This window comes from Juglans regia, chromosome 12 (assembly GCF_001411555.2).
Source record: "Juglans regia cultivar Chandler chromosome 12, Walnut 2.0, whole genome shotgun sequence".
In the NCBI taxonomy this organism is placed as follows: Eukaryota; Viridiplantae; Streptophyta; class Magnoliopsida; order Fagales; family Juglandaceae; genus Juglans; species Juglans regia.
The window spans coordinates 26702327-26727205 of NC_049912.1; the positions used below are offsets into that span (position 1 = coordinate 26702327).

Below are 24879 nucleotides of genomic sequence, written 5' to 3' on the forward strand. Positions count from 1 at the left end.
CTTTTTTTTTTTTTTTTTTTAAATACGACAATTGATATGATTAAAATGGTGGAGTGGTGTTTTCATGTATAAGAAAAATGGCAAGTCAATTGATCATTTATTCTTACATTGTGATGTGACTATGGAGTTATGGGTTGTGATTCTTAGTAGAGCTGAAATGAGTTGGATTATGTCAATTAGAGTGGTGGATTTACTAGCATGCTGGAATAAGCAACATAGAAGCTCTTAGTTGGCAACTGCGTGGAAGTTGATTTCTTGATGTATTATGTGGTGTTTATGGATAGAAAGGAACGAGCGGTGCTTCAACGACAAAGAACAAACTGTTGAGGATATTTGGAAATTGTTTGTCTACTCTGCTGTAATGGTTCTCGGCTATTGTCCTCAAGGGAGGAAATGCTCATGAGTTTTTGTTTTCTTTTCAAATTTTTATAATGTAATTAGGTGTTTCTTTTATATTCTTCATGTTTACATTAGTTTTGTCTAGTTTCTTTAAATAAAACTCTTCTTACTTATAAAATATATATATATGATTAAAGATAATAAAATTTATGAGTAATAACAATATTTCTCATAAATTAATTGTCAATTTTAGTATTTAAGAGGTCATATTAAGAGATCGTTATAGCATGGGGATGAAGAGCAATGCTAGATACAGTCTTTATTTAGAGACTGTAATACAAGCTGCATTGCCTAAGTAATTTTATCTTTAAAATTTTTAAAAATTACAAAATTATTCCTCCTTAAATGATGTTTTTTCTCATTTAATAAAATGACTTGTACATACAGTTCTCAAGTGGAGATTGTAAATAGAATTTCTCGGGAATGAAATACAATTTTCCTTGAAGGTATTTTCTTGTTGAGTTTCAAGTAATGACAAGTGAATTAAAAAAAAAAAAAAAAAAAAAAAAAAAAAAAAAAAAAAAAAAAAAAAAAAAAAAAAAAAAAAAAAGGAAAACAAAAATGGGGAGGGTTTTGATAGAAAATAGACAAAAGAATTAAAAAAAAAGGGAAATCTAACTAGAGCCGTCCATTGCAAATCTTGTTTTTACATCCCAACACCACGTATCCTCGTAACCGTACAAAACGGAACGATGGGGCCCTTAGGACGCATGTGAGACAAGTGTAGATAATTAATATATACCTGTCCGTCCCATACCAAAACACTTTCACACACGCACATATAATAAATGCTTGGTTGACACGGACACTCACAAATTAACATAATTCATTATAACATATCATATTATAAAATTATTTTCTTTGATAAAAGTAGATCTAATATTTAGCATTTAATGCAAATTATATATATATTTAGCATTTAGCATTTAATCACATCAATTTAAGAGCTTTATTTTTATAAAAATTATTTGTGAACTATATAAAAGATTACATCGCAGATTTTATATGTAGGTTTTTAGTAAAGTATATATAACATTTTTTTAAACACGTAGATATAACATTAAACCACATCACGAGTTGTACTTTTGTAAAATATATTTGTAAATCCAATACTAGATATACATGTGAATAGTTTTATTTTAAATATTTTTATACCGCACACCATCTACCTAGTAAGTTTTCAAATAACACCAATTTATTAAAGTGATGAATAATATAAAATAGATGAATATTGTGTATCAGTCATTATTCATTCTTCCAGCTCACACTTATAATTTTTTCATAAGGTGTAAGAATATTTTTTATAAGATATTAAGGTGTTTTTTATAGGATATGAGAAATAAATAATAATTGATGAGAATAATTTTTCTAACAAAATATGAAAATTCTTTCAATGGAGGCACCCACCCATTTGATGATATTGCACTCCCATAGACCTCAATTTTCCATGACTTGGAGTCTCGGAGTGTTCAAATGATGTCCTTTGGGTCAGTGATGAGATTTTCCAATACGATTTTTATCATAACATGTAACAAGTCATCCCCTGAAATTGAATTGACAAGACCAAACTTCAAAACTTCTCTTACATCTAGTAGAGCGGCTTTCGCTTATATTCTATGAACATCATACTTATTTGCCTGAATTTCGAAATCTTATTTTGTATACATTTAGTATACTGTTGATGTTACACATCAATTATTTATAGAGTTATGCTACTATGTCTTCTCAAATTATTTCTTATTTTGACTGTTCATGTATTTAATTTTTTTTTTAATATTTAAGAAAGTGACTATTAGTATATTTGTATTTTTTTTAAATATTTGAAAAAAAAAGTTAAAAAAAAAAACAATTTACACTAAAAAGGTTTACAAAGTGGGCATAAGAGTAACGCCACTCTTATTTATAATGGGTCTATACCAATATAAACTTATATATAACAACACTCAATAATAAATGGGAGATTATAGGCCTAACTACCTTTGCTATCGTACTATTTATAATTTTATACTCACTCCCCAAATTGTTGATATATTATTAATCTTGACGATAATTTATAAACTATAAAAAAAGTACCAAGTATCCTATTTTATATTTTCAAAAGTACAAATTCCTAACAATTTTGCTTAGAAGACAGTCTAATAATTATTTCATTTTTTCCAAAAAATGACCCGTAAAAGGAAAAAATGTATTTTTCATCGTTTTTTTTAATAAAGATATTTGTGATAATCTTTTAAATGTGGGGCAAGGCTTCTCGTCTAGCGAGATTAGGACGATCATGTGTCTATGATAGATTAAAGCCTAGTTTGGATAGTGAGTATCTTATTATTATTTATTATTAATTTTTATATACTTTTTATTATTATTTAATATTCTATCATTCAATTTTTACTACTATTTACATAATATTTGAAAATAATACATCACTATCCAAACGTAATCTAATCATATTTGAATAATAAACAAGTGGTGAAAGAATAATAATAAAATATTGAATAATAGTAAAAATAATAAAAAATAGGTAAAAATTAATAATAAAATATTAAATAATAACCCAAATACAATCTAAGATTCTTTTGAGAGTTAAAGAGAGGATTGTAAATTGGATGGTAATCGGAAGAATTATGTATATTTCCTTAATAAATGAGAAGAAGAAATCGCGAATTTAATTATTATAAGTGGCACACGTGTTGTAAAAGGTAATAATATTGGGAATAAAAAGATAAAAAAGGACATGTTAGGTAATAAACAATGTGGTGCGTGTATGTTATAAGGCGTGACAAATACGAGTAATACTAAATACGAATACTAGATAGGATATGTAAGTTTAGGCTGTTTAGCATTTTTTTTATTTTTAAAAAGTGAGGTATATTATTAAAAAATAATATATCTTATATTATTTTTTTAAAAAAGAATATGCAATAATTGCCAAGATTATAAATATCATTTATCGAAAATATACTTAGCACCTATTTGACAACCACTAGTATTCTTATTTTCAAGATTCTGAAATTTATTCAATAAAATCTTCAAAGAATTTTGGCTTTTATTCTAGAAAAATAAAAAATTTGGAAAAAAAATGCTGTTCATGATTTTCACATGGATGCTTCCTAAAAAGTACTCTCCTAGATGCAGTATGGTAAACTACAATTTAAAAGAATAATTATATTTATAATTTGGTGTGGATAATATATTTAATAAAATATTTATATGATATAATTTAATTTAAAAAAATTAAATTTTAAATCTTATAATTCAAACCTTACAATTTAAGTGGATGATGTACTGTACCGACAAATTTGAGAGCAAAATAAATCAAATTAAAATAAAATGAGAATTGTAAAATTTTGTAAATTCTTCTCCATTTGTCTAACTTTGATTTTTTCGCAAACCCTACACATAAAACTGTACATAACTCGTATCCTTTTTTCTTTTTGGGTGTTTGAGAAATGAGATGATAAGATAATTTTGTAAATATTAATAATATAATTTGTGAATAATAATTAGATAATTTAAGTTAAATATTTATTAATTTTTTTAAAAAAAGAGAAAAAATTAAATACAAATATTAAATAATGTTAGATACAATCATGTATTGTATAAATATCGTGTACTCATTTAGAAAAAAATAAAATCTATTATTAAAAAATTAAATTTTTTATATGAATAATATCTTTATTCTTTATTTTTTTAAAAGAGTGACAGTATTTATGTATTTTATGATTGTAAATATTATTATTCAAAAAGATTATAAAATTAGATTGTTAGAATAGAATTATTTAATATTATTTTTATTTTAATATTTAAAAAAATTAAATTATTTTTTATTAAAAAATTCGTAAAATTTATAATGATTTATTTAAAAATTTGTATATTTAAATAATATTAAAAAAAAGGATAAAAAAAGATAAAATCGGATTAAAATTATTTCCAAACATCACATTTTCTATAGCACTCCCGCTCTCTCTCTCAAGATACCAAAAGGGTACGTTCGACCCAAACACCCAAGCTTGCTGTCTCTCTCTCCCCACAAAACTGTGTTCAGTCATTCTCGCTCTCTCTTCTCTCTCTATATCCGCACTCTCTGAGAGCCGCAGGCGAGGTCTTGAAAAAATATCAAAAACAAAACTCAACTACAGAAGATCGGAGTGAATCGCAGAAATAGCCGAAAAATCGTTTAAAAAAAAAAAACTTGATGGAAAAATAGAGAAAAAAGAACATAAATTCAGATCCTCGCTTTCTAAAGATATTACCGTACGCATATTTAGTTCTTCCTCTCCAGCAAGATCTCCTTCCTTCATAAATCCTCAAATCAAAGTTCCTTATCTCCATCTTCTCTGTGAGTTTTTTTTTTTTTTTTTATTCTTTTTCTTTTTTCCTTGTGCATATTTGTAGTTTATGGTTTGATTATTTTCTGGTTTATTTTCCGGGTTTTGTGTTGCATGTAATATTATGATTTTTGTGTATTTATTTTTTTGGGTTTTGTTGCTTCTGGTTGTTAGGTTTGAGAAGCTCAGTCATATGCTCATGAAACCGAGGCTTTGGATCAATTTTGGGACTAAAGAATAGACGGCCAAGATTGATTGCTTGAGATCACAGTATTTTTCTTTTTTCTTTTTACTGGGTTTCTTGTTTGAGCTATTCTTTGTTGTTGCTTCTGAGATGGGGAGTAGTTCTGGTGAGGCTAAATCCAACGGTATTGATGCGTCGGTGGGCGGATTGGTTTGGGTCCGTCGCCGAAACGGGTCGTGGTGGCCGGGCCGTATAATGGGCCTTGACGAGTTGTCTGAGGGTTCCTTGGTTTCGCCGAGATCGGGGACTCCCGTTAAGCTTCTGGGCCGCGAGGACGCAAGTGTGTGAGTGCTCTTTCTTGTTCTACACTTGCTTTCCCTCCTTGCTTATCTTGGTCGGGTCTCTGATGTTTTTACGTTTTTCTTAGTATTTATCGGGTTTGCGTGGTTTCAGATATGAGCTTTTGGTAATGCTTTTGTTGAGGTTCTGGTTTTTGCCATTATTTTTTAACCGTTCCAACCAGTTAAATTGTTTTTGTTTACGTTTTAGGAGTTGCATATTACATGATTGTTAGTAAAATTGTTCGAAACAGGCTATGGCCAGCGATGCTAATTTGCTTTACAAGCGCAAGATGTCAATGTTAGTGGCATTAGTTAGTCATTTCTTTGTTATGAAGTTTATCTCTGTTATGCATTAAAAGAACGCATTGTAACTGGCATTGCATTCTTACACAAAAAATGTTTATGAAGCAGGCCTGAGGATGCAGTCTCTCTGGATTTCTTATTTTCTCTCGTATCCCATGTTTTGATAATTTGCAGAAGGGGTTTTTCTTACCTTTTGGGTAAATAGAAAAAGAAAATGATAAACTTATATCTCTTTACAACTATTTTACAATTTTATTGCAAATGGAGGGGAGTTATGTAAAATTGAAATTATTTTTAATGAAGTGGGCCTGGCCAAAGAAAAGAAAAACAAAGAGGAAAGCTTGCTTATGAAATAAGGGGACCTTGGTATACATGCTATTGCCACCATGATGATCCTCTTTGTTAGGAGCCATCCCTCCTTCCAAAGTTATGCCATTGCTGTTATGGTGCAAAAACCATATCTATTTGAAAGAATATGCAAATTTTAGCAAGCGAAAACAATCAGTTGTGATGTGGTTTATTCATTACCTTGTTTTTTATTTTATTTTATTTTTTATTTTTATCCATTGCCTTGTTATGTTGGCCAAACTTGATCTTCTTTTTCTCAGCTTGTTGTTGACTATTTCTCGTACTGATAAATAACTTTTTTTTGATCGGTAAACAAAATTTTATTGATCGTAAGGAATAGACAAAAGCCCAGGTATTCGGGACATATACAAGTGCATCGCCTTAACGTGCTTGTTCAGCAATACAAGAAATTCATGGAATCTCATTCCATTGAAATCAATTACAACCGACTAATGGATTAAAGTATTGAAAAACAATTTCCTTTTTTTGATAAGTAAAAAAATTATATATATCAAAAGGAGAAACCAAGTACACTGAATGTATACAAGAAAACACCTTGTCCAAAATGACCCAAAAAGCTCGTGGAAAAACAACCCAAAATACACCAGACCCGACCCAACCCCTTGTTTTCCATAGAACTAAAACTCTGCCCGAACACCCAATCCCAACTCCTTGATTCCTATCTTCACAATGCCTTCCCTTTAGACTTCCCTCTAGTTGAGCTACCATCCTTAGCGTCGTAGTTGATTGGCCAAGAAAAACGCTGTAACTCCCTGATTTTTTTGAAATTTGATTTGGTTTCAAGCGCGTGGCTTGCCTCAATCGCAGTGATTAGTTCTTTAAATTGATCTTCACATCCTCCATGTGAGATTCCCACAAACTGCTTAATCTCGTTAACTTTAGGTAGAATCCAGTCCGCTATTGGAGGAAGAGAGACTAGGAGAGTAACGTTATCCCCAGACACAGTATCCAACTACACTCCCGACTCTACACAAGGCACCAACGCCAAGCCCATAGGTTCTCTAGCAACTCCATTGGTTCTCTCCATTTGAGATTCTGAGGTGATAGCAAGTCCCTTCGCCTCTAGGGTGATAGTGGATCCTACATCTCCTTCAGACCTCGACAGTACAACATTTTCCTTCAATTCTGACGAGGGAGCCATAGTTTCGTCGGGGACCAAGGGTGTAATACCGACTATCGGTCTATCCTGTGTTACATGAGGCGAATGACATTCCATTGATGTCTCTATGCCGATACCCGATGTAGACCCTGCTTCAAATAAGATTTCCTTTTGATTTCCTAAGCTCTCTAATAAATGACTTCTTCTTGACTTACCACTATTGATCTTTTGAGACCTCAAAATTCCACATTTTTCGTACTTCATTTGCCTTGTTATAGTTGTGATGGCATTCTTTATCTGTTAGATGTGACTTTTGAGTTGGTTATGCATGCACCGAATTTATCTCTTTAGTGACACGTATTTGTTGGAGTAATTAAAACTAATTGGTATATCAATTTGAAGATTGATTTCTTCCCCCTCCTGCTTTTGTAATGATGTATAGTGGTGTTTAGCTCTCTTTTATTTTTAACATGTGTGGATAGTGACACGTATTTGTTTGTTGGTACAGGGATTGGTATAATCTTGAAAAATCTAAGAGGGTTAAGGCATTTCGGTGTGGGGAATATGATGAATGCATTGAAAAGGCAAAGGTTTCTGCAGCTAATTCCAATAAAAAAGCAGTTAAATATGCTCGGAGGGAAGATGCCATTATCCATGCTCTTGAGATTGAGAGTGCTCGCCTTGGCACAGATCGCTTGGATTTCTTTCAACGGGATAATTCAGGTGGCGACCTTGGTAGTTCAGCCAGAGAGTCACCTAGCATGTCTCGTTCTGTTGAAGAAAACGTGGATCGGGGTGATGATGCTAGTGATTCTGAAGACAATTCAAATTCAGCGCCCGAGTTATCTCAATCTGGTTTATCTTTTGAAGAGCCAAATCTTAATAATCCTGCTAAGGTGCAATCTGTCCTGGGAAGAAGAAGAAGAAGAACCCCAAATGATTCGGAGGACGATGGAACAGAAGGAGTTAAGCGTATGAGAGGACTTGAGGACCTGGGCATGGGTGTCGTTTCAAAAAGGAAGGTTGGAGGGATGCTCGATCTAGTTCAACAAGATAGTGCTTCACTCTGTGATTCAAGTGCCGGGAATTGGATATCTAATGGGAGTCCTGTCAATGGTAGCAAAGGTTATTTGCCGTCACTCAAAAGGAAGAGATCTCAAGTGGCAAATGTTCATGAATTTTTGAAAAGGAAAAACCGTCGCCGACCATTGACAAAGGTTTTGGAGTGTACAGCCATGGTTTCTGTTCCAGTTATTTGTGATCAACTTCCCAGTTCAAGTGGTTCACCTCTTCAGGGTATGTCCGATAGCAGGGTTTCGGGACTGGAATCTAATGACTCAAAGAAATCTGTGATTGTGAACAACAATTCTGACAGCACCGGAGTTTCGTGTGAGAATGGAGTCCCTTTAAATACTTCTGAACATGCCTGTGATGCTTCCCAAATCCTTTACAAGACTAAGGAGAATGAAATTTCCAGCACAGCTGGGTTAGCTGAGAATGGTTCTTCTGATAGGTTATTTGATGTGCCATTTGTTGGGGAGGAAAAACACACTGAAGGTATTCTTGAGTTAAATGATAAAATTCATTAATATCAAGTGTGCATACCATCTTCTTTTCCATCTTTCTCATTCTTGCTCAGATGACATTCAAATTGATGATAAATTTTATTATTTCTAGTTGATTGCAACTTGGTCTGTTAGAAAGGTATGCTGCATATATACAACCAAATTCTTTGGAACAGTGTAAGTTATTTGTTACCGTTTTCATATTTGTTCTGGTTTAGGATTATACTGCTTTCACTTCTCACATTATGGGTGTTAACTGAAAAGAAAAAAAATGCTTAAGTGCATCTTTATGGTATGTGGGTATATACAAGAGAAAGGGGGAAAAAAGGAAGAAAAGCAAAAGCAACCTCTTCAAAATATGAGCCATTCCACAAATCCACCAAAGAGGAAGATAGGAATAAGAATAGTACATTGAGATGGTTGTTCACATACCTAGACACCCAATTAGCAGGCTTAAGCCTGGGTCTCAGGATTATTTTCCCAGATAGCCAAAATGGAAAATTTCGTTGTTAAGTCCTGTTCTTTAGGCTAAAGAAGGTTTATGTATGTATACACATAAAAAGTGTTTATACATATTCTTTGAGCAGGAAACTGTATAGGTACATGTGTTTCGGTTCATATGCACTTGTAAGATTTATGTGTATGATGCTGTGCACCCACCCTGCTGGTCCCCGGGATGGGGGGTGCGATATGTGGAGGAAGGTACTAGGTGATGTGATATGTTCTTGGTAGAGATTGATGGATTAATGCTAAATAGACGAAGACTTAACTTTTTCCAATGCCATCTAGATGCCCTAATGGTGACAACACGATGGAGGGCAATCTAGATGGCATTGGAAGAGAGGTGAATTTGAAGTTCCAGAAAAAATGGGAACTTATAGGCCTTGATAGACAATGGATTTTTGTTTGTAGCTATCAAACTCCTACCCAGAGGAAAAAAAAAAAAAAAGAAGCAAAAAAGCTCCTGAAATATCTGATTGGGCTCTGCGGATGTTGTGTGTCAAGCATTTGTCTGGAGACATTTGACTTTCTTTTTCTCTTTTGGATTTTAATTCACGACTGTAACACCTTCATTTTCTACTTGTAATTAGGTGTTCTTGTATACGTTCTTGTATACGTTCTTTGTACGTTGCCTATGCCCCTTATGGTTATTTTACATTGGTATATAATAGAGGTGACAGGACATATGCCATTCATCCATGAGTCAGCTGAGTGTTTCAAGTTCTACTTTCATGGTCAAAAGTTCCATATAGTTTCTCAGGAGTTATTTTCATGCAAACTAGCTAGTAGTGTAACAAAGCATTCTGTATATTTGTTCAGCTGATTGTAAACTAGTGTAGAAGAGTAGAAATGTTTCCTTGTGCTGATATATGATCTGTCTGCCAGGTTTTTCATCTATACCCGTGTCTGTTTCATCTGGAAGGTCTCATGTTGCTTTGGGAAGGCAATCTTGTCAAGGTAGTCTAGCTGAAGCTGCATTGTTGAGAAACGAGGGACTTAATGAATCTGGTTCTACCAGTTCAGCTACTGTTCATATTAATAATATTGGCCAGAGGATAGAGAAAGGTACTTCAAAGTGGCAGTTAAAACGAAAGAGGAATTCAAGACATTTAAGTAAAAATAGAAAACAGGGCTCCAGAAAATATGTGGACATGGATGATGAATCCAATGCTTATTTGGCAGGTATAGAGCATTTGGAGGGTTCAGATCAGAAAGTTGATGGCACTGGCGTTGGTGGATGCCTCGCATCATATAATTGTACCTTGCGAGCAAAGTGCAAATCAGTTGCTGAAGGCCAGGTAGATGGTTTCAGTGACTGGGGCAAGCAAATGTCTCAGAGGGATTCACAAATAAGAGTGCCAATAACTGAAGTCAATCTATCACCCAAAGGCTCTTTGACACCCCAAAGGTCACTTCCGTATCGTCAGTCCCGCTTTACAGTTCACTCCAGATATCAGATACCAGATTTTCCTGTCAGAAATATTTCCACTGATGCTTCACTGTGTGATGTTAAGATTGAAGTGAAAGCAAGCTACCGGCCACAGCATGTGCCATTGGTTTCCCTCATGAGTAAGTTGAATGGTAAAGCTATTGTTGGTCACCCTCTCACAGTTGAGGTTTTGGATGATGGCCATTGTGATTATCTGTTGAGAAGCATGGAGTGTAATCTCAAAGTTCGTGAGATGCGTAATGCTGCCAGGCCAAATTCAGTATCCGGAAGAGTTCCTGCCAAGCACTTGGCATTGCAGCCACGTTTTTCACCTGTTAAATTACCAAAAATAAAGAAATCTGGGTTATTGTCTAAAAAGATACGGAAACTTTCTTCCTTGACTGGTCACAAGCAGTCCCAAGAAGAGCAGAAACCAGTGGTAGATAAGCCTAAAGGTCCTGTTGTAGCCTGTATCCCACTAAAAGTAGTATTCAGTAGAATAAACGAAGCAGTGAATGGATTGACAAGGTCAACACAACACCGTGTGTTGACATCGAGCATCCCATAAATTTGGTTCTTGGGGAGGAGTTGGAGTTGCTGGATTCTACCTGACTTTGGTTTGGTGTCTTAGGTATTTTTATTTTTTTCCTTTTCAGTTCAGCAGCCACGTTGCTGTTTTATTTAACCATGCTCAGTCTGCGGCACCATATATTCTACCGATAAGGTAGGCATCCTTCTGTACACTTTCATGACAGTTCCTTGTAGAACCTGTAGGAGTAAAATTAATGGAAGCTGCTTTTGGCTCTGTACATAATGTAACATTATGTAAAGATCTGGTATTGGGTATTGTTGACCTGATATTAGGTAATTATTTTTTGGGTTCAGGTTGATTCGGAGGCAATAACTTCATTCCACAGTGTACTCGGTTTTTAGACATGTTTTGAAATTTACTGCAATCAGCCTTTTTCTTTACAACTTTATTCCTTTGAATCCAGATACTTTGTCTTCAGTTTTGAACCTCAAGAATGAAGTTGGTTTTGAGCATCTCGTCAGTTTGATTTGGTCACAATAAAAAGTGATGATGATTTCTTCTGAACTAGACCATCTTTTAATGTAATTTGGCGTTTGTTCCAGGCATTTCAATTTTTCAACCCTCTTGTACTTCTGTATTTAATGCAATCAAAATTCTTTAATGTAGCCGTTGCTCTGTCTCCCTGTAACTTTGCAAGAGTCTTGGATGGGATCATGGGCCTCATTGAACACGCTGCATTCTCTTGAATTAGTGATGAGCATGGCCTTATGCATTTAGTAGACATTTGCTTTTGAGTCAGGCAAGACTTGGACCCAAGCAAGGGATAAGAAGTATAGCAACGTTACCACAGGCAATGTTAACTTAGACAGATCAGGTGTTCCTATTTTAGGATGCAAATTGCTTCGAGTTTGTGTAGGCCGGAGTGTTTTTTTTTTGTCATAAAGGATAGAGTTTGGATTTTTGGCACATTGGTTTTGGTTTTTTATTTTATTTAAGGCGTAGTCTTTGTAACTGCCCTGTTTTTTTTCCCCATAAGTGAGTTATTAATAGAATCAAGGATATTTCTTTTTTAAAATAAAAATTGAAGTAAAAATTTAAAAGAAAAAAGTAATAAAAAGTGATATGCATCATATTTTTGAAAAACGGATAAAATTATTATAATTTATTCTAAATTTTGTTGCACTTGTTAATATGACTAACATTTAAGAATTAAGTGGTTTCAATCTTTTATGTGTTTGCAACTTAACTTTTTATTTAAGATGTGTTACATAAGAAAATAAGAATATTATTTAAAGATGAATTCTGTGCATCAGCCACTATTCACTTTCACACTCCATATCTATAGGTTTTTTTTTCATAGGATATAGGAGTGTTATTTATAGGATGTGAGAGTGTTTTTCATATGATGTTGAGTAGTGAATAGTGACCGATGAGAAAAGTTTTTTTTATTTAATAGAAAACCTAGTAAAATTCAACCAATCTTGGATTTACTGGACTCAACGACAAAAACATTGCCATCGTTGATCCTTTTCAGCTTATACGAATTGTCGTATAATCAAAACGAAATTTCATTCCCAAACTAGGGTATAGGGGCTCGGGCCATAGAAACGTTCCGAGGACACGGGCGTAATATTGTGAAATGACCATACCCACCCAGTCCAACAAAATAGTGCAGAATATTAGGGTTCCAATATAAATAACAACATCAGCCCTTCCCCTTCTGTCACTCCAAAATTCCAAATCTCCCACTATAGATTCATAAACAGAACGAAACAGGTGCTCTTTCTCTCCGTCTCTCTGTTGTATGTATATACATGTGTGATGTGCCTTTGGTTACCATGTTTTATCTAAGAGTGATTGATTGGATCTGGTGTAGCGAGGTGTAGGGAAGGAGATGGCGACAGTACCGGGGCCGTTGATATGGGAGATGGTAAAGAAGAATAACTCGTTCCTGGTGAAGGAGTTCGGAAGAGGAACGGCGAGCGTGCAGTTCAGCAAGGAGAGCAACAATCTCTACAACCTCAACTCCTACAAGCACTCTGGTTAGATTATTCGCAGGCTTTCTGTTTAGTAAAAAAATAAGATGGATTCTGATTGTGTTGATTTTACTTTTTTTTTTTAATCTTGAATTTGTATATTTTGGTATTGTTGGATTGATTTTCGTTGTCTTTCATGAGTAGAGTCATCTTGATTGTCTAGCTGTCTCTTTTATTTCAGAGAAAATGATGGCGAACTCTGCAATTTTTTTTTTCTTGTTTTGGTCTGTGAGGAGGAAGGGGATAGGAAAACTTTTAATTCTGGTTTTTTGCTTACTTTATAGATGGTTTTTCCCTGACGGAAGAACAAATAAGGTTTTGTATTTTGTCTGTAACAATTAGATCATGAAAAAGGAATCGAAAATTTGTGTTGGTTTGGTTTGGTTTTCGATAAAATAATTTTGACTACATTTCCCCCCTTTTTTGTGGGGGCTGGAATTCTTTTTAATTTTTTTTATTGCAATTTAAAGAAATTAATTTGTTGGAAAAGATTCTGAATTCTGAATTTTATGTTCGTGTTTTTTCTGGAAGGAAAGGAGCTGTTAAAAGTTTGAAACTTTTTTTACTTGTCAGAAAATGTTTAAAAAGTTGCATATTTCAGAATGATTTAGGTTTTGTGGAAGTGGGAGACGCAGCACGAGTCCGCAGATGTCTTTTTAAGTTTGGCTCATTAGTTCAAACTTAATGTACTAGTTTCCGTTTGATGGCAGGGAAGGGTTGTGGGATATTAAGGAAATTGAGTTTTATTTTACAAGCTGTCTACTATATAGAGAGAAGATTATTTTGCTAAACCTTTGACCTGTCTGATACCTGTTATCTGGGAATATTTTTGTTCCTGGAGTCCAAAAAGACATATTTTTGGGTCTTTGGAGTGAATTGAAGATGCATTTTTTTGCATTTCCTCTCTTAAAGTGTCTTATTTTAAAAATGTGCTAGAAAAATGCAGAGAGAAATTGCAGAATTTTCTCTTCATTTAAATTTTTGTTGCTCTGTATTAAAATTCTTGACGAAGTTTTAGCACTCAAGTTTAAAATGTCTCAAGGTTCTGAGTTACTTTTTATCTTCTCATGTTTCTTAGCATGGCTTGAACTATTTGTTATGAAAAAGAAGAGAAAACAGGACTTGAACCATCCATTTTGTTGGTAGGAGTAATTCAGGGTCTTCTATGTGTTGTTATGTAAAGGGATTTGTAAAAAAAGAAAGTGTTATGAAATGTGCTTGTGTATTGGGATGTATCAGGTCTGGCAAACAAGAAAACAGTTACCATTCAACCTGAAGGCAAAGACCGATCGGTGTTGCTTGCTACAACCAAGACCAAGAAGCAGAATAAGCCTGCTGCTTTGCTTCACAAGTCTGTGATGAAAAAGGAGTACCGCAGGATGGCCAATGCTGTGGCAAACCAGGTAATGTCAGAAGCTGGTTCCTTTTAGATTTGGTTTTCTGTTTTTTTTTTTTTTTGGGGGGGGGTTTCTACATATTTGAGTACTTTATCTCTTCAGTGTGTGGAGGTAAGAACCTCCACACAAAATTGTTATCCTGTTTTTGGCCACAAATCTCAACACTCTGCGGTGATGAGCCACTAACATGTAAGAAGAAACCGTATGATATTGTTTTCTCGATGAAATGTGTTTGTTACGCTTGGCTTCTGAGCTTCCAGTGTTCAAATAGTTTTTTTCTTTACATATTTGAGTACTTTACTTTATCTCTTCATAGACGTGTATATAAGATATACTAGAAACTTACCTCCACTCAAAATCTTTATTTGGTTTTTGCCCCCAAATTTCAACTCTCTGCGGTGATGAGCCACTAACATGTAAGTAGAAACCGTATGATATGGTTTTCTCGATGAAATGTGCTTGTTACGCTTGGCTTCTGAGCTTCCGGTGTTCAAACAGTTTTTCTTTACATACTTTTTTTTTATTGGCAATGCGTGCACAGGCCCTCGGCAAAATTTGATTGAGTACTTTACATATTTGAGTACTATGTCTCTTCAGAGATTTGTGCATAAGACATACTAGAAACTTACCTCCTCTCAAAATCTTTATCTGGTTTTTCCCCCAAATTTCAAAACTCTGCGGTGATGAGCCACTAACATGTAAGAAGAAACCGTATAATATGGTTTTCTCGATGAAATGTGCTTGTTACGCTTGGCTTCTGAGCTTCCGGTGTTCAAACAGTTTTTTTTTATATAATTTTTTTTTATTGGCAATGGGTGCACAATCCCTCGGCAAAATTTGATTGAGTACTTCACATATTTGAGTACTATGTCTCTTCAGAGATTTGTGCATAAGACATTGTAGAAACTTACCTCCTCTCAAAATCTTTATCTGGTTTTTCCCCCAAATTTCAACTCTCTGCGGTGATGAGCCACTAACATGTAAGAAGAAACCTTATAATATGGTTTTCTCGATGAAATGTGCTTGTTACGCTTGGCTTCTGAGCTTCCGGTGTTCAAACAGTTTTTCTTTACATATTTTTTTTATTGGCAGTGGGTGCACAGGCCCTTGGCAAAATTTGATTGAGTACTTTACATATTTGAGTACTATGTCTCTTCATAGATTTGTGCATAAGACATACTAGAAACTTTCCTCTCAAAAATCTTTATCCGGTTTTTTCCCCCAAATTTCAACTCTCTGCGGTGATGAGCCACTAACATGTAAGAAGAAACCTTATAATATGGTTTTCTCGATGAAATGTGCTTGTTACGCTTGGCTTCTGAGCTTCCGGTGTTCAAACAGTTTTTCTTTACATAATTTTTTTTATTGGCAGTGGGTGCACAGGCCCTCGGCAAAATTTGATTGAGTACTATGTCTCTTCAGAGATTTGTGCACAAGACATACTAGAAACTTTCCTCCTCTCAAAATCTTTATCCGGTTTTTTCCCCCAAATTTCAACTCTCTGCGGTGATGAGCCACTAACATATAAGAAGAAGCCTTATAATATGGTTTTCTCGATGACATGTACTTGTTACGCTTGGCTTCTGAGCTTCAAGTGATCAAACAGTTTTTCACTGCACTGTATCTGATATTGTATGTATTGGTACGTTAACCTCGATTGATTACGGTGTTCCTTATAACATTGTTTGTTAATCGTGTATATGCATTATTTGTCCTTGGACCTTCTATTCAGAAGGGTTCTCAATTATCCATGCTGCAACAATTATTGCCAGATTATATTCTAAAATCGTGTGTTATTCACGAATTACAGGTTGCAGATAACTACTACAGGCCAGATCTAAAGAAAGCCGCCCTTGCCAGGTTGAGTGTTGTGCACAGGAGCCTCAAAGTTGCCAAATCTGGTGTCAAGAAGAGGAATAGGCAGGCTGTGAGAGTTTACGGTAGGAAATGAGTTAGGGGTTATGATAAATTGTATTGTGCTTCTTCCTCCGTTGTCTTGATTCTCCACACTACTATTCTGGATTCCCTTTTTGTTTCCATCTTCATTGTGGTGACTTATTCTTGGGATGCTTTTTTTTTTTGGGTTTAATAGACAAGAGATGTAGTCGTTTTTTACCTAACATCATGATGTGCTTATTTTGGGCTAGTTGAATTCCGGCTAGATTGATCTTTTGAAGAACGATGTGAAGATCATTTAATACCTCGAACCATAATTGTGGAGCATGATATTATACTAAAATCCTGACATACTTGTGTAAAAGGAATCTGACCATTGATTGTTCAAAAGTCATGTCAGTGGAAATGGGTTTGTTACAAGCATTAGTTGCCTTGTTTAGTTCCCTAACCCTGAGAATTCGTGCTAATGTTTTCACATCAACTGTGCACCATATGTCTCAAAAGAGAAGTGGAAAAAAAATGGGAAAATGATAGGACTACCTCTTACTATTCATTTACTAATTTATTTTGTATTTGATTTTTTTTTTAATTTTTAATTTTTAATTTTATGTAATGGTTAAAGAAGTGACACTTAATAAATTTATATGTTTTTTTAATTTTTTCTTAATGATTAAGGATGTTAAAAAAATATATAAAATAAAATGATAAAAAAATAAAAATACTATTAAGTGATAAATGGGTAGTAGATGGGTAGGGTTGGTAGGAGATGGGTAGTAACTCTATATTATCCAAAAAGAAAAAAGGAACGAGTGCACCATATAGATTCTAGGCATTTAGCTGCCACAAACATATGGATGGTCGCTTTGGTCGCTTGCTTCTCTCCTTCATGGAGATTTCAGTAGAACTGTAGAACCAGGAAATCCTCTTGAGGTATATGGATTCCAACAATTTGAAGGCAGAGATCAAGAGGTGAGCCGAGGCTGATGAGGATGGGCCCATACATTTTAATCGCCAATATTTTTCTTTTTCTTTTGAGTTGGGCAAGACTTTGATCCAATGATAATCATATCTAAGGCTATTTGTTGTTGGAAGTCCTTTTACTGCATGCAAGACTGGTCCAATCAAGGATAATGTAGGTCCATCGTTATTTTTTAATCTATTAATAATGTAAATAAGTTTGAGAATTGATTTTTACAAATTTTAAATTGGCAAGTTTGCAAGTCTTTGTAAAAAGATTGATCCAATTTCGAAGGTATAAAAAAATTATTCATGTTTAGGCCCCATTTGAAAGTGTATAATCTCATTATTACAATTTTTTCAAATTTTAACATAAAATATACTAAATAATTTAACTTTTTCAAATCTTAAAATAATAATAATATTAAAAAATAATAATTTTTTTCAACTTTCATTTTTTATCTAAAACCATCTAATCTAATCTTTGAATCCAAACAAGCCCTTAATGAAATCTTTTTTTTTTTTATAAAAAATTTACATGAAACTTATCTCTCTAGACTTTACCATCGTTGATATTTTTTTTTGGGCTTATAGCATATTATCATTTCCATACAAATTGTCGTAAAATCGAAACAACTTTTTCCTTCCCGAGCCATGAGTTTCCGAGGACATGGACGTAATATAGTTAAATGAACCGTGCCCACCCAGTCCAACAAAATAGTGCAGAAAATTAGGGCTCCAATATAAACAGCAACATAAACCCATCCCTCGCTTCCGCCCTCCAAAATCCCCCCCGCCGATTCATAAACAGAACCAAACAGGTCCTCTCTCTCTCTCTCTCTCTCTCTCTCTCTCTCTCTATATCGTTATATATTTGTGGATGTGTATTTGGACCCAGCGTTATTTTCTGAGCGAGTTTCTATCTGGTGTAGCAAGGTGCAGGGAAGGAGATGGCGACAGTACCCGGGCAGTTGATATGGGAGATGGTGAAGAAGAACAACTCGTTCCTGGTGAAGGAGTTTGGGAATGGAACGGCCAGCGTGCAGTTCAGCAAGGAGAGTAACAACCTCTACAACCTCAACTCCTACAAGCACTCTGGTTAGATTATTCGCTGGCTTTATGTTTAGTTTTGGAAACATATAGGATAGATTCTCACTTTTAATTAAAAAAAATAGGATGGTTTCTTCTTGTGTTGGTTTTACTTACACTGTTGTTTTAGTCTTGATTTTGTTTATTTTTAAAGTGTCAGATTATTTTCGTTGTCGTCATGAGTAGGGTCACCGTGGTCATTTTGTTGTCTCTTTGGTTTCAGAGATAATGAAGGCAAACTCCGCGTTTTTATTTTTTTTGTTTTGCGCTGTGAGAAGAAAAAGGATAGGAAAGCTTTTTCTTTATGATTTTTGTGTACTTTAGGGATCTGTATCTTTTCGTTTCAGAGACAATTAAATATTGATTTATTAATTTTTAGATTTTATCAAACTGCATGAGAAACTAAATTTTTGGAGAAGATTATGAATGAATGTTATGTTTGTTTCATTTCCGAGTATGTGGAGTGGAGGATATTACGGTTAAAAAGTTTGAAAAGTTTCATTTTTCAGAATTATTTAGGTTTCGTAATTTGTAGAAATGGGAGTTGCAGCGAGTTTCCGCAGATATAGTTCAAGTTTGGCCGACTAGTTCAAGTTCTATGTACTTTAAATAAAATTAGTTTAAGTTTAATGTAAGAGTTTCTGTATGATTTGGGTGCAGAAGGGCGGTGGGATATTAGCTAAATTGAAGTTTTTACATCTTTTTTAGCAGTCTACTATATAGAAAGAAGATTATTTTGAGAATTCATGGACCTTTCCCATAGATCTGAAAATATTTTGTTCCTAGGAGAACAACAGACATGGTTTGTGTTATTGAAACATGCAATGAGAACTTGGGCGAATCCCTCTTCATTTAAATTTTGGTTCTTATATTGGAAGTCTTAAGGAATTCATGGAAGAAGTGGCCGGAACTGAGGTTTTAGAACCCAAGTTAAAATGTCGTATGGTTCTGATTTTCTTGAAGCATAACTTATTTTTTAAAATAATGTGACTTGAGCTATCTTTGGTGGGTAGGAGTAGTTGAGGATCTATATGCATGTTTCATGAATGTGCCTTTTTATTGGGATGTATCAGGTTTGGCAAACAAGAAAACAGTTACCATTCAACCTGAGGGCAAAGATAGATCAGTGTTGCTTGCTACAACCAAGACCAAGAAACAGAACAAGCCTGCTGCTTTACTTCACAAGTCCGTGATGAAAAAGGAGTTCCGCAGGATGGCAAATGCAGTGGCCAACCAGGTAATTTTAGAATCTAGGTCCTTTTAGATTTGGTTGGGGGGGGGGGGATCTTTACATATATAAGTACTTTGTCTCTTCAGAGATGTTGAGGTAAGACACTGGAAGCTTATCTCCTCCCGAAATCTTGATCTATTTTTTGCCCCCAAATTTCCTTTTTACGCTGTGATGAGCCACTAACATGTAAGAAGAAACCATATAATATGGTTTTCTCGATGAAATGTACTTTACGCTTGGCTTCTGAGCTTCAGTCTTCAAAAAACTTTTTGCTGCACTGTATCTCATCTCGTGTATGTATTTAGGACATCAAGGTCATTTGATTACCATGTTCTTTGCTAATCGTATAAATGTTTTGTTTGCCCATGCACCTTTATATTCGGCATAGTGTTTGGTTCTCAATCGTACAATGCTGTGACAATTAAGGCCAGGCTATATTCTAAGATTGTAAATATTCACTTGTTACAGGTTGCAAATAACTACTACAGGCCTGATCTAAAGAAAGCCGCCCTTGCTAGGTTGAGTGCTGTGCACAGGAGCCTCAAAGTTGCCAAATCTGGTGTCAAGAAGAGGAACAGGCAGGCTGTGAGAGTTTACGGTAGGAAATGAGCCAGGGGTTTTCATAAATTGTAGTGTGCTTCCTCCGTGGTTTTGATTCTCCTCAGCATAATTTCCTTCTTATTCTCGAGATGTTTTTTTTTTTTAATAGACTGATACTTTCATTTTTGGGCAGCTGAATTCTGAAGTTTACTAGTAAAACGAGTAAATGAGTTCATTCCTCGTATTTGCTGATGGTGAGTAAAAAATTAGGCCGTATTTTAGGTGTCTTAGCAATCTTTACCAATGTGCTAGCATCTCAAGTCTGCCGTGATAACCAGACTAGATTATTGGTAAAGACTACAGATATTTCAAAACCTCAAACCGCCATCATAATGTAGCATGTTATCGGCCAACCTATTCCGTATAGTTTTTGTGCTAGGTATTTTAGACCATTTCATCTGGCCATGGATTGTCGAAAATCAATTGGGTGTGGGTTTGTCTCGCCCCTTAGTTGCCTTGTTTGGTTCTCTAGCCTCATAAGTTCGTGCATATATTTTCTGAGCAACTATTGCTGCAGTACATGGCTCTGGGCATTTAGCTGCAACGATCAGCAGTCCAAGAAAGCCTCCAAAACAGACCATGTTGGTAAATAAGTCTGTCTCTCTCTCTCTAAACAACGGAGAGGCCGTGAAGAATGACGTCGCAAAGCGTGGATGCTTTGATCTTTGCTTCTCCGTCATGGAGATTTCAGTATAACCAGAAAAGCTACCGGAGGATATGGATAGGCTTGCAAAACTTTGTTAAACGCATAAAAATCTCGAAGAAATGAAAGATATATAATCAAAATGTTAAGATATCAAGAAAAATAATGTTATTTTGTCTTAAATTTTGTTTTTTTTCAATCACTTCTATTAAGAGTAATATATTTAAAGTAGTTTTATATATTTAAAATTTGTTAGTTACAGTAATGGATTGAGCGGGCGTGATGCATTTCTTTTAAAAGAGAGATCTATCTTTAAGAAATTAATTTTTTTTTAATGTAAATTTTATATATATTTAAAAAAAAAATATGTGAGACTTACTCCCTACAAATATTATTTTTTAAAATAATTTCATAACTCTACGTGACTTGGATAATAAAATGTGGCACGAAGAATCACGTTCCTTTGTCGAGAGAGAGAGAGAGAGAGAGATTATCTGCCCGGAAGCCCTTGCTAGTCTTCAATTTTAAATAAGCCAGTCTAGCACAGATTTATTTTTTTATTTATTTTGAAGATAGCTCAGATTTATTGGTTTGGGGAGAATAAAGCATTAATTGGGTCATAAAGTTTGGATTGGGCCCCCAATATCATCAGTAAATCTACCCCAAAAAATAAAAAATAAAAAATAAAAATAGAGAGAGAGATTCGAGAAGAGGAGTGAAGAGAACCCTAGCTCCCAGCAAGAGCAACTAAGCAACTTTGAGAGTGAGAGGGAGAGGGAGAGGGAGCCTCCACGGAAGCTGGAGACTGCACTTCTTCCAGTTCGTGGTTACCGTTGAGGTATAAAACTTGTAACTGTTTCTTTATTATTTGGGTGCTATTACGATTTGGTTCTTTCTTTTGTTCATGTATAAGGTCTATCTTCGATCTGGTTTGCTTTCATGTTATCCTACCATCAACTTCCAAAACCATGTAAAAAGATACGACAGTACGATTATGATAAAATCTCACCAGGAAATCTCACCACGATTGTACGATTGTTATCCTACCATCAACTTGTCTCTTAGTTGTTGTAAATTGTTAAATAATCTTGACAACTTAATGGCCAGCTTCTTGTCTATTCATATTTGTATGGCATATTCCTGTTTAATATCTACCTAGATGCATACATGTATATATACATCCAGTACTTGGTTACCCCTGTTGATATATATATATATATATATAATACTTTTACTTAAAAAAAAAAAATTGCATACATGTAAAATCCATACTGAAATATGGCTATAAATAGTGTTAAAAGTTTGTGGGAAGAGGAATAAGACAGTGATTTAAATCAATAAAAGAAAAAAGAGGAATTTCAAGTTTGTGGAAAGATTCATTTTGATTTAAATAGGCTTTCTAGTAATAATATATTGTCGCGGAATAATGTTATGTTGCCAGAGAATAGGATGAAAAATCATAGAAGATAGGGCAAAAAAAAAAAATATTAAAAAAAGGCTGACATATGTGAATAGTCTGCGCACCTTATTTTCGGATGTGAAGTACTGTTAACATATCATTCATAATATGAGTGAACTTATTATGACCGTAGTGTACAAAGTGTGCTTTTGTGCTCTTTCTGCTCTTATAATTTGTAGGTTTTAATGTCCAAGCCTTGGGTCTTTGATATTAGTACCTTTTTTCTTGTATTTAGGCATTTTCTCTTGTACACTTCCTGTGTACTTGAGCTATGCCTATTTACTTGATTCAATAAAACTTCTTATTACTTATAAAAAAAAATATTAGTACCTTTTTTGGCATTAAATAAGTTGGTTTTCTAACTTACACATATTTCTAGGCTGGTATTGCTGTGTCTATCATAACAAACAATGGCTGATGGTCATGAAACGGACAAGAATATTGAGATATGGAAAATCAAGAAGTTGATCAAAGCCCTGGAAGCTGCAAGAGGCAATGGTACCAGCATGATATCTCTTATAATGCCTCCACGTGATCAAATATCTCGTGTGACTAAGATGTTGGGTGATGAATTTGGAACTGCTTCAAACATCAAAAGCAGAGTCAACCGTCAGTCGGTTTTGGCCGCCATTACTTCTGCTCAACAGAGGCTGAAGCTTTATAATAAGGTTCCTCCCAATGGGCTTGTCCTTTATACTGGAACAATTGTTACTGATGATGGGAAGGAAAAGAAGGTCACGTTTGACTTCGAGCCTTTCAAGCCTATAAATGCATCACTCTACCTCTGTGATAATAAGTTTCACACAGAAGCCCTAAATGAACTCTTAGAGTCTGATGACAAGTTTGGTTTTATTGTCATGGATGGAAATGGCACACTTTTTGGGACATTGAGTGGAAACACACGAGAGGTTCTTCATAAATTCACAGTTGATCTACCAAAGAAGCATGGAAGAGGAGGGCAGTCAGCTCTGCGTTTTGCTCGTCTTCGGATGGAAAAGCGGCACAACTATGTGAGGAAGACTGCAGAACTTGCCACACAATTCTTCATTAATCCTGCAACAAGTCAGCCTAATGTTTCTGGGCTAATACTTGCAGGTTCTGCCGACTTCAAAACTGAGCTGAGTCAGTCAGATATGTTTGATCCTCGATTGCAGGCGAAGATATTGAATGTGGTTGATGTTTCTTATGGAGGCGAAAATGGTTTCAATCAAGCTATTGAGCTTTCATCAGAAATCCTGTCAAATGTGAAGTTTATACAAGAGAAACGCCTCATTGGGAAATATTTTGACGAGATCAGCCAGGATACTGGGAAATATGTCTTTGGTGTAGAGGACACATTGAAAGCTCTAGAAATGGGTGCTGTAGAAACACTTATTGTTTGGGAAAATTTGGACATTAATAGGTATGTCCTGAAACACAGCACCACTGGTGAGATAATAATAAAGCACCTGAACAAGGAACAAGAGGCCGATCAGAGCAACTTTCGGGATCCAACTACCTCTGCGGATTTGGAAGTTCAGGAGAAGATGTCCTTACTTGAGTGGTTTGCCAATGAGTATAAGCGGTTTGGCTGCACACTTGAATTTGTTACCAACAAATCTCAAGAGGGATCACAATTTTGCAGAGGGTTTGGTGGGATCGGGGGTATACTTCGTTACCAGCTTGATATGAGATCCTTTGATGAGTTATCTGATGATGGTGAAGTATACGAGGATTCGGATTAAGTGTCGATTGCCTGTGGGTTACTGCACTCGTTGGAGGATGTTGTGAAAGTTTGCACCAGGTGCAATGACGTCTTTGCTGCTGCAGCTACCTGCGAGACTCGAAAATACAGTCTGTGATTTCACTTGTTCAGAGTTTATTTTGCTTCTCTTCCATTGGATGTGTAATGATATTAACTCGGTAATGTTTCCTAAAAAATTTTTCCGGTCACTATCCTGCCTGGATCCTCTTCTGCAGTGTTTGAGAACCTTTCCTCTATTGCGAAAACAGTTTGTGATTCCTCGAGGTAGAATTGAGAGAGAAGTTTTTAATCCAGGACCTGGATGGTTTGTTTTTTAGTTGCGTGAAACTTGCCATTGTTGTGTGATGAAATAATGTTGAAGAAATTTGGACCCATCAAGTACTCTTTTCCATGGTACTAAAACAAAGTCTTGTTTGAATTATCTTATCAAGTATGCTATAGTTTTGTTTGTCTTCATGGTTTAAATCCAGGTGGCTAAATTTCTCCTCCTTTGCCGTTGGCAGAGAGGTCAGGTTTGATGCATGCTAGGTGGCAAACTGTAGCATCATTTCTCTCTTTTTGGTGGGATGGAATTGCAAGATCAACTTCGTACAATTTTTTGTGCTATCCTTGCACTCCAGGACCCGGGGCTTTATATGCATGGCCGAAGTTATTCTTTAGTCTCAGAAGGTTCTACGAATGAATGGATAGCATGGTTCTCATCTTGATGTTCTGACTTTTCATGGAGGGAGTATCAAGTCTTAAAACCTTCTGAGGTGTGAAAAACCAAGCCATTGAATC

The 24879-nt window shown here is 35.0% G+C and overlaps 4 protein-coding genes and 7 non-coding genes across 15 annotated transcripts; all 11 read left to right on the plus strand.

Moving 5' to 3' along the window:
• The first annotated feature begins 4374 nt into the window (after window positions 1–4374).
• LOC109007897 (uncharacterized protein At1g51745) lies at window positions 4375–11487 on the plus strand. 2 transcript variants are annotated; one of them, XM_018987788.2, is made up of 5 exons: window positions 4375–4735; window positions 4899–5252; window positions 7529–8577; window positions 9972–10151; window positions 10269–11487. In XM_018987788.2, the coding sequence occupies exons 2-5, from the start codon at window positions 5059–5061 to the stop codon at window positions 11081–11083; spliced, it is 2238 nt and encodes a 745-aa protein (XP_018843333.1). In that variant the 5' UTR covers window positions 4375–4735; window positions 4899–5058; the 3' UTR covers window positions 11084–11487. The 2 variants fall into 2 exon arrangements, with proteins under 2 accessions (XP_018843333.1, XP_018843332.1); XM_018987787.2 differs by having other exon boundaries at window positions 9972–11487.
• Window positions 11488–12715: 1228 nt separating this feature from the next.
• Window positions 12716–16678, plus strand: LOC109007895 (60S ribosomal protein L28-2-like). 2 transcript variants are annotated; one of them, XM_018987782.2, is made up of 4 exons: window positions 12716–12823; window positions 12924–13089; window positions 14323–14486; window positions 16291–16678. In XM_018987782.2, the coding sequence occupies exons 2-4, from the start codon at window positions 12942–12944 to the stop codon at window positions 16429–16431; spliced, it is 453 nt and encodes a 150-aa protein (XP_018843327.1). In that variant the 5' UTR covers window positions 12716–12823; window positions 12924–12941; the 3' UTR covers window positions 16432–16678. The 2 variants fall into 2 exon arrangements, with proteins under 2 accessions (XP_018843327.1, XP_018843328.1); XM_018987783.2 differs by having other exon boundaries at window positions 12744–12823; window positions 12934–13089.
• On the plus strand, window positions 14646–14737 carry LOC118344130. The gene has a single exon (XR_004797895.1). It is a non-coding gene; the product is annotated as a small nucleolar RNA R24 (small nucleolar RNA).
• On the plus strand, window positions 14873–14964 carry LOC118344131. Its single transcript, XR_004797896.1, has one exon. It is a non-coding gene; the product is annotated as a small nucleolar RNA R24 (small nucleolar RNA).
• Window positions 15155–15246, plus strand: LOC118344128. Its single transcript, XR_004797893.1, has one exon. It is a non-coding gene; the product is annotated as a small nucleolar RNA R24 (small nucleolar RNA).
• LOC118344126 lies at window positions 15437–15528 on the plus strand. Its single transcript, XR_004797891.1, has one exon. It is a non-coding gene; the product is annotated as a small nucleolar RNA R24 (small nucleolar RNA).
• Window positions 15716–15807, plus strand: LOC118344127. Its single transcript, XR_004797892.1, has one exon. It is a non-coding gene; the product is annotated as a small nucleolar RNA R24 (small nucleolar RNA).
• LOC118344129 lies at window positions 15981–16072 on the plus strand. Its single transcript, XR_004797894.1, has one exon. It is a non-coding gene; the product is annotated as a small nucleolar RNA R24 (small nucleolar RNA).
• A 1362-nt stretch (window positions 16679–18040) lies between the features above and the next one.
• LOC109007896 (60S ribosomal protein L28-2-like) lies at window positions 18041–20437 on the plus strand. 3 transcript variants are annotated; one of them, XM_018987784.2, is made up of 4 exons: window positions 18041–18154; window positions 18266–18431; window positions 19496–19659; window positions 20122–20437. In XM_018987784.2, the coding sequence occupies exons 2-4, from the start codon at window positions 18284–18286 to the stop codon at window positions 20260–20262; spliced, it is 453 nt and encodes a 150-aa protein (XP_018843329.1). In that variant the 5' UTR covers window positions 18041–18154; window positions 18266–18283; the 3' UTR covers window positions 20263–20437. The 3 variants fall into 3 exon arrangements, with proteins under 3 accessions (XP_018843329.1, XP_018843331.1, XP_018843330.1); XM_018987786.2 differs by having other exon boundaries at window positions 18063–18154; window positions 18276–18431; XM_018987785.2 differs by having other exon boundaries at window positions 18088–18154; window positions 18270–18431.
• Window positions 19816–19905, plus strand: LOC118344132. The gene has a single exon (XR_004797897.1). It is a non-coding gene; the product is annotated as a small nucleolar RNA R24 (small nucleolar RNA).
• Window positions 20438–21424: 987 nt separating the features above from the next.
• LOC109007891 (eukaryotic peptide chain release factor subunit 1-3) lies at window positions 21425–24517 on the plus strand. The gene is made up of 2 exons (XM_018987767.2): window positions 21425–21734; window positions 22735–24517. The coding sequence occupies exon 2, from the start codon at window positions 22766–22768 to the stop codon at window positions 24077–24079; it is 1314 nt and encodes a 437-aa protein (XP_018843312.1). The 5' UTR covers window positions 21425–21734; window positions 22735–22765; the 3' UTR covers window positions 24080–24517.
• Window positions 24518–24879: the final 362 nt, after the last annotated feature.

Excerpts from the sequence above, each read along its gene's own strand:
- LOC109007895 (XM_018987782.2), top strand. The coding sequence starts at position 12,942 with ATGGCGACAGTACCGGGGCCGTTGATATGGGAGATGGTAAAGAAGAAT. Across the intron at positions 13,090-14,322 it reads CAACTCCTACAAGCACTCTG|GTCTGGCAAACAAGAAAACA; the intron begins GTTAGATTATTC and ends GGGATGTATCAG. Across the intron at positions 14,487-16,290 it reads CCAATGCTGTGGCAAACCAG|GTTGCAGATAACTACTACAG; the intron begins GTAATGTCAGAA and ends CACGAATTACAG.
- LOC109007896 (XM_018987784.2), top strand. The coding sequence starts at position 18,284 with ATGGCGACAGTACCCGGGCAGTTGATATGGGAGATGGTGAAGAAGAAC. Across the intron at positions 18,432-19,495 it reads CAACTCCTACAAGCACTCTG|GTTTGGCAAACAAGAAAACA; the intron begins GTTAGATTATTC and ends GGGATGTATCAG. Across the intron at positions 19,660-20,121 it reads CAAATGCAGTGGCCAACCAG|GTTGCAAATAACTACTACAG; the intron begins GTAATTTTAGAA and ends CACTTGTTACAG.
- LOC109007891 (XM_018987767.2), top strand. The coding sequence starts at position 22,766 with ATGGCTGATGGTCATGAAACGGACAAGAATATTGAGATATGGAAAATC.
- LOC109007897 (XM_018987787.2), top strand. The coding sequence starts at position 5,059 with ATGGGGAGTAGTTCTGGTGAGGCTAAATCCAACGGTATTGATGCGTCG. Across the intron at positions 5,253-7,528 it reads GGCCGCGAGGACGCAAGTGT|GGATTGGTATAATCTTGAAA; the intron begins GTGAGTGCTCTT and ends TTGTTGGTACAG. Across the intron at positions 8,578-9,971 it reads GGAGGAAAAACACACTGAAG|GTTTTTCATCTATACCCGTG; the intron begins GTATTCTTGAGT and ends TCTGTCTGCCAG.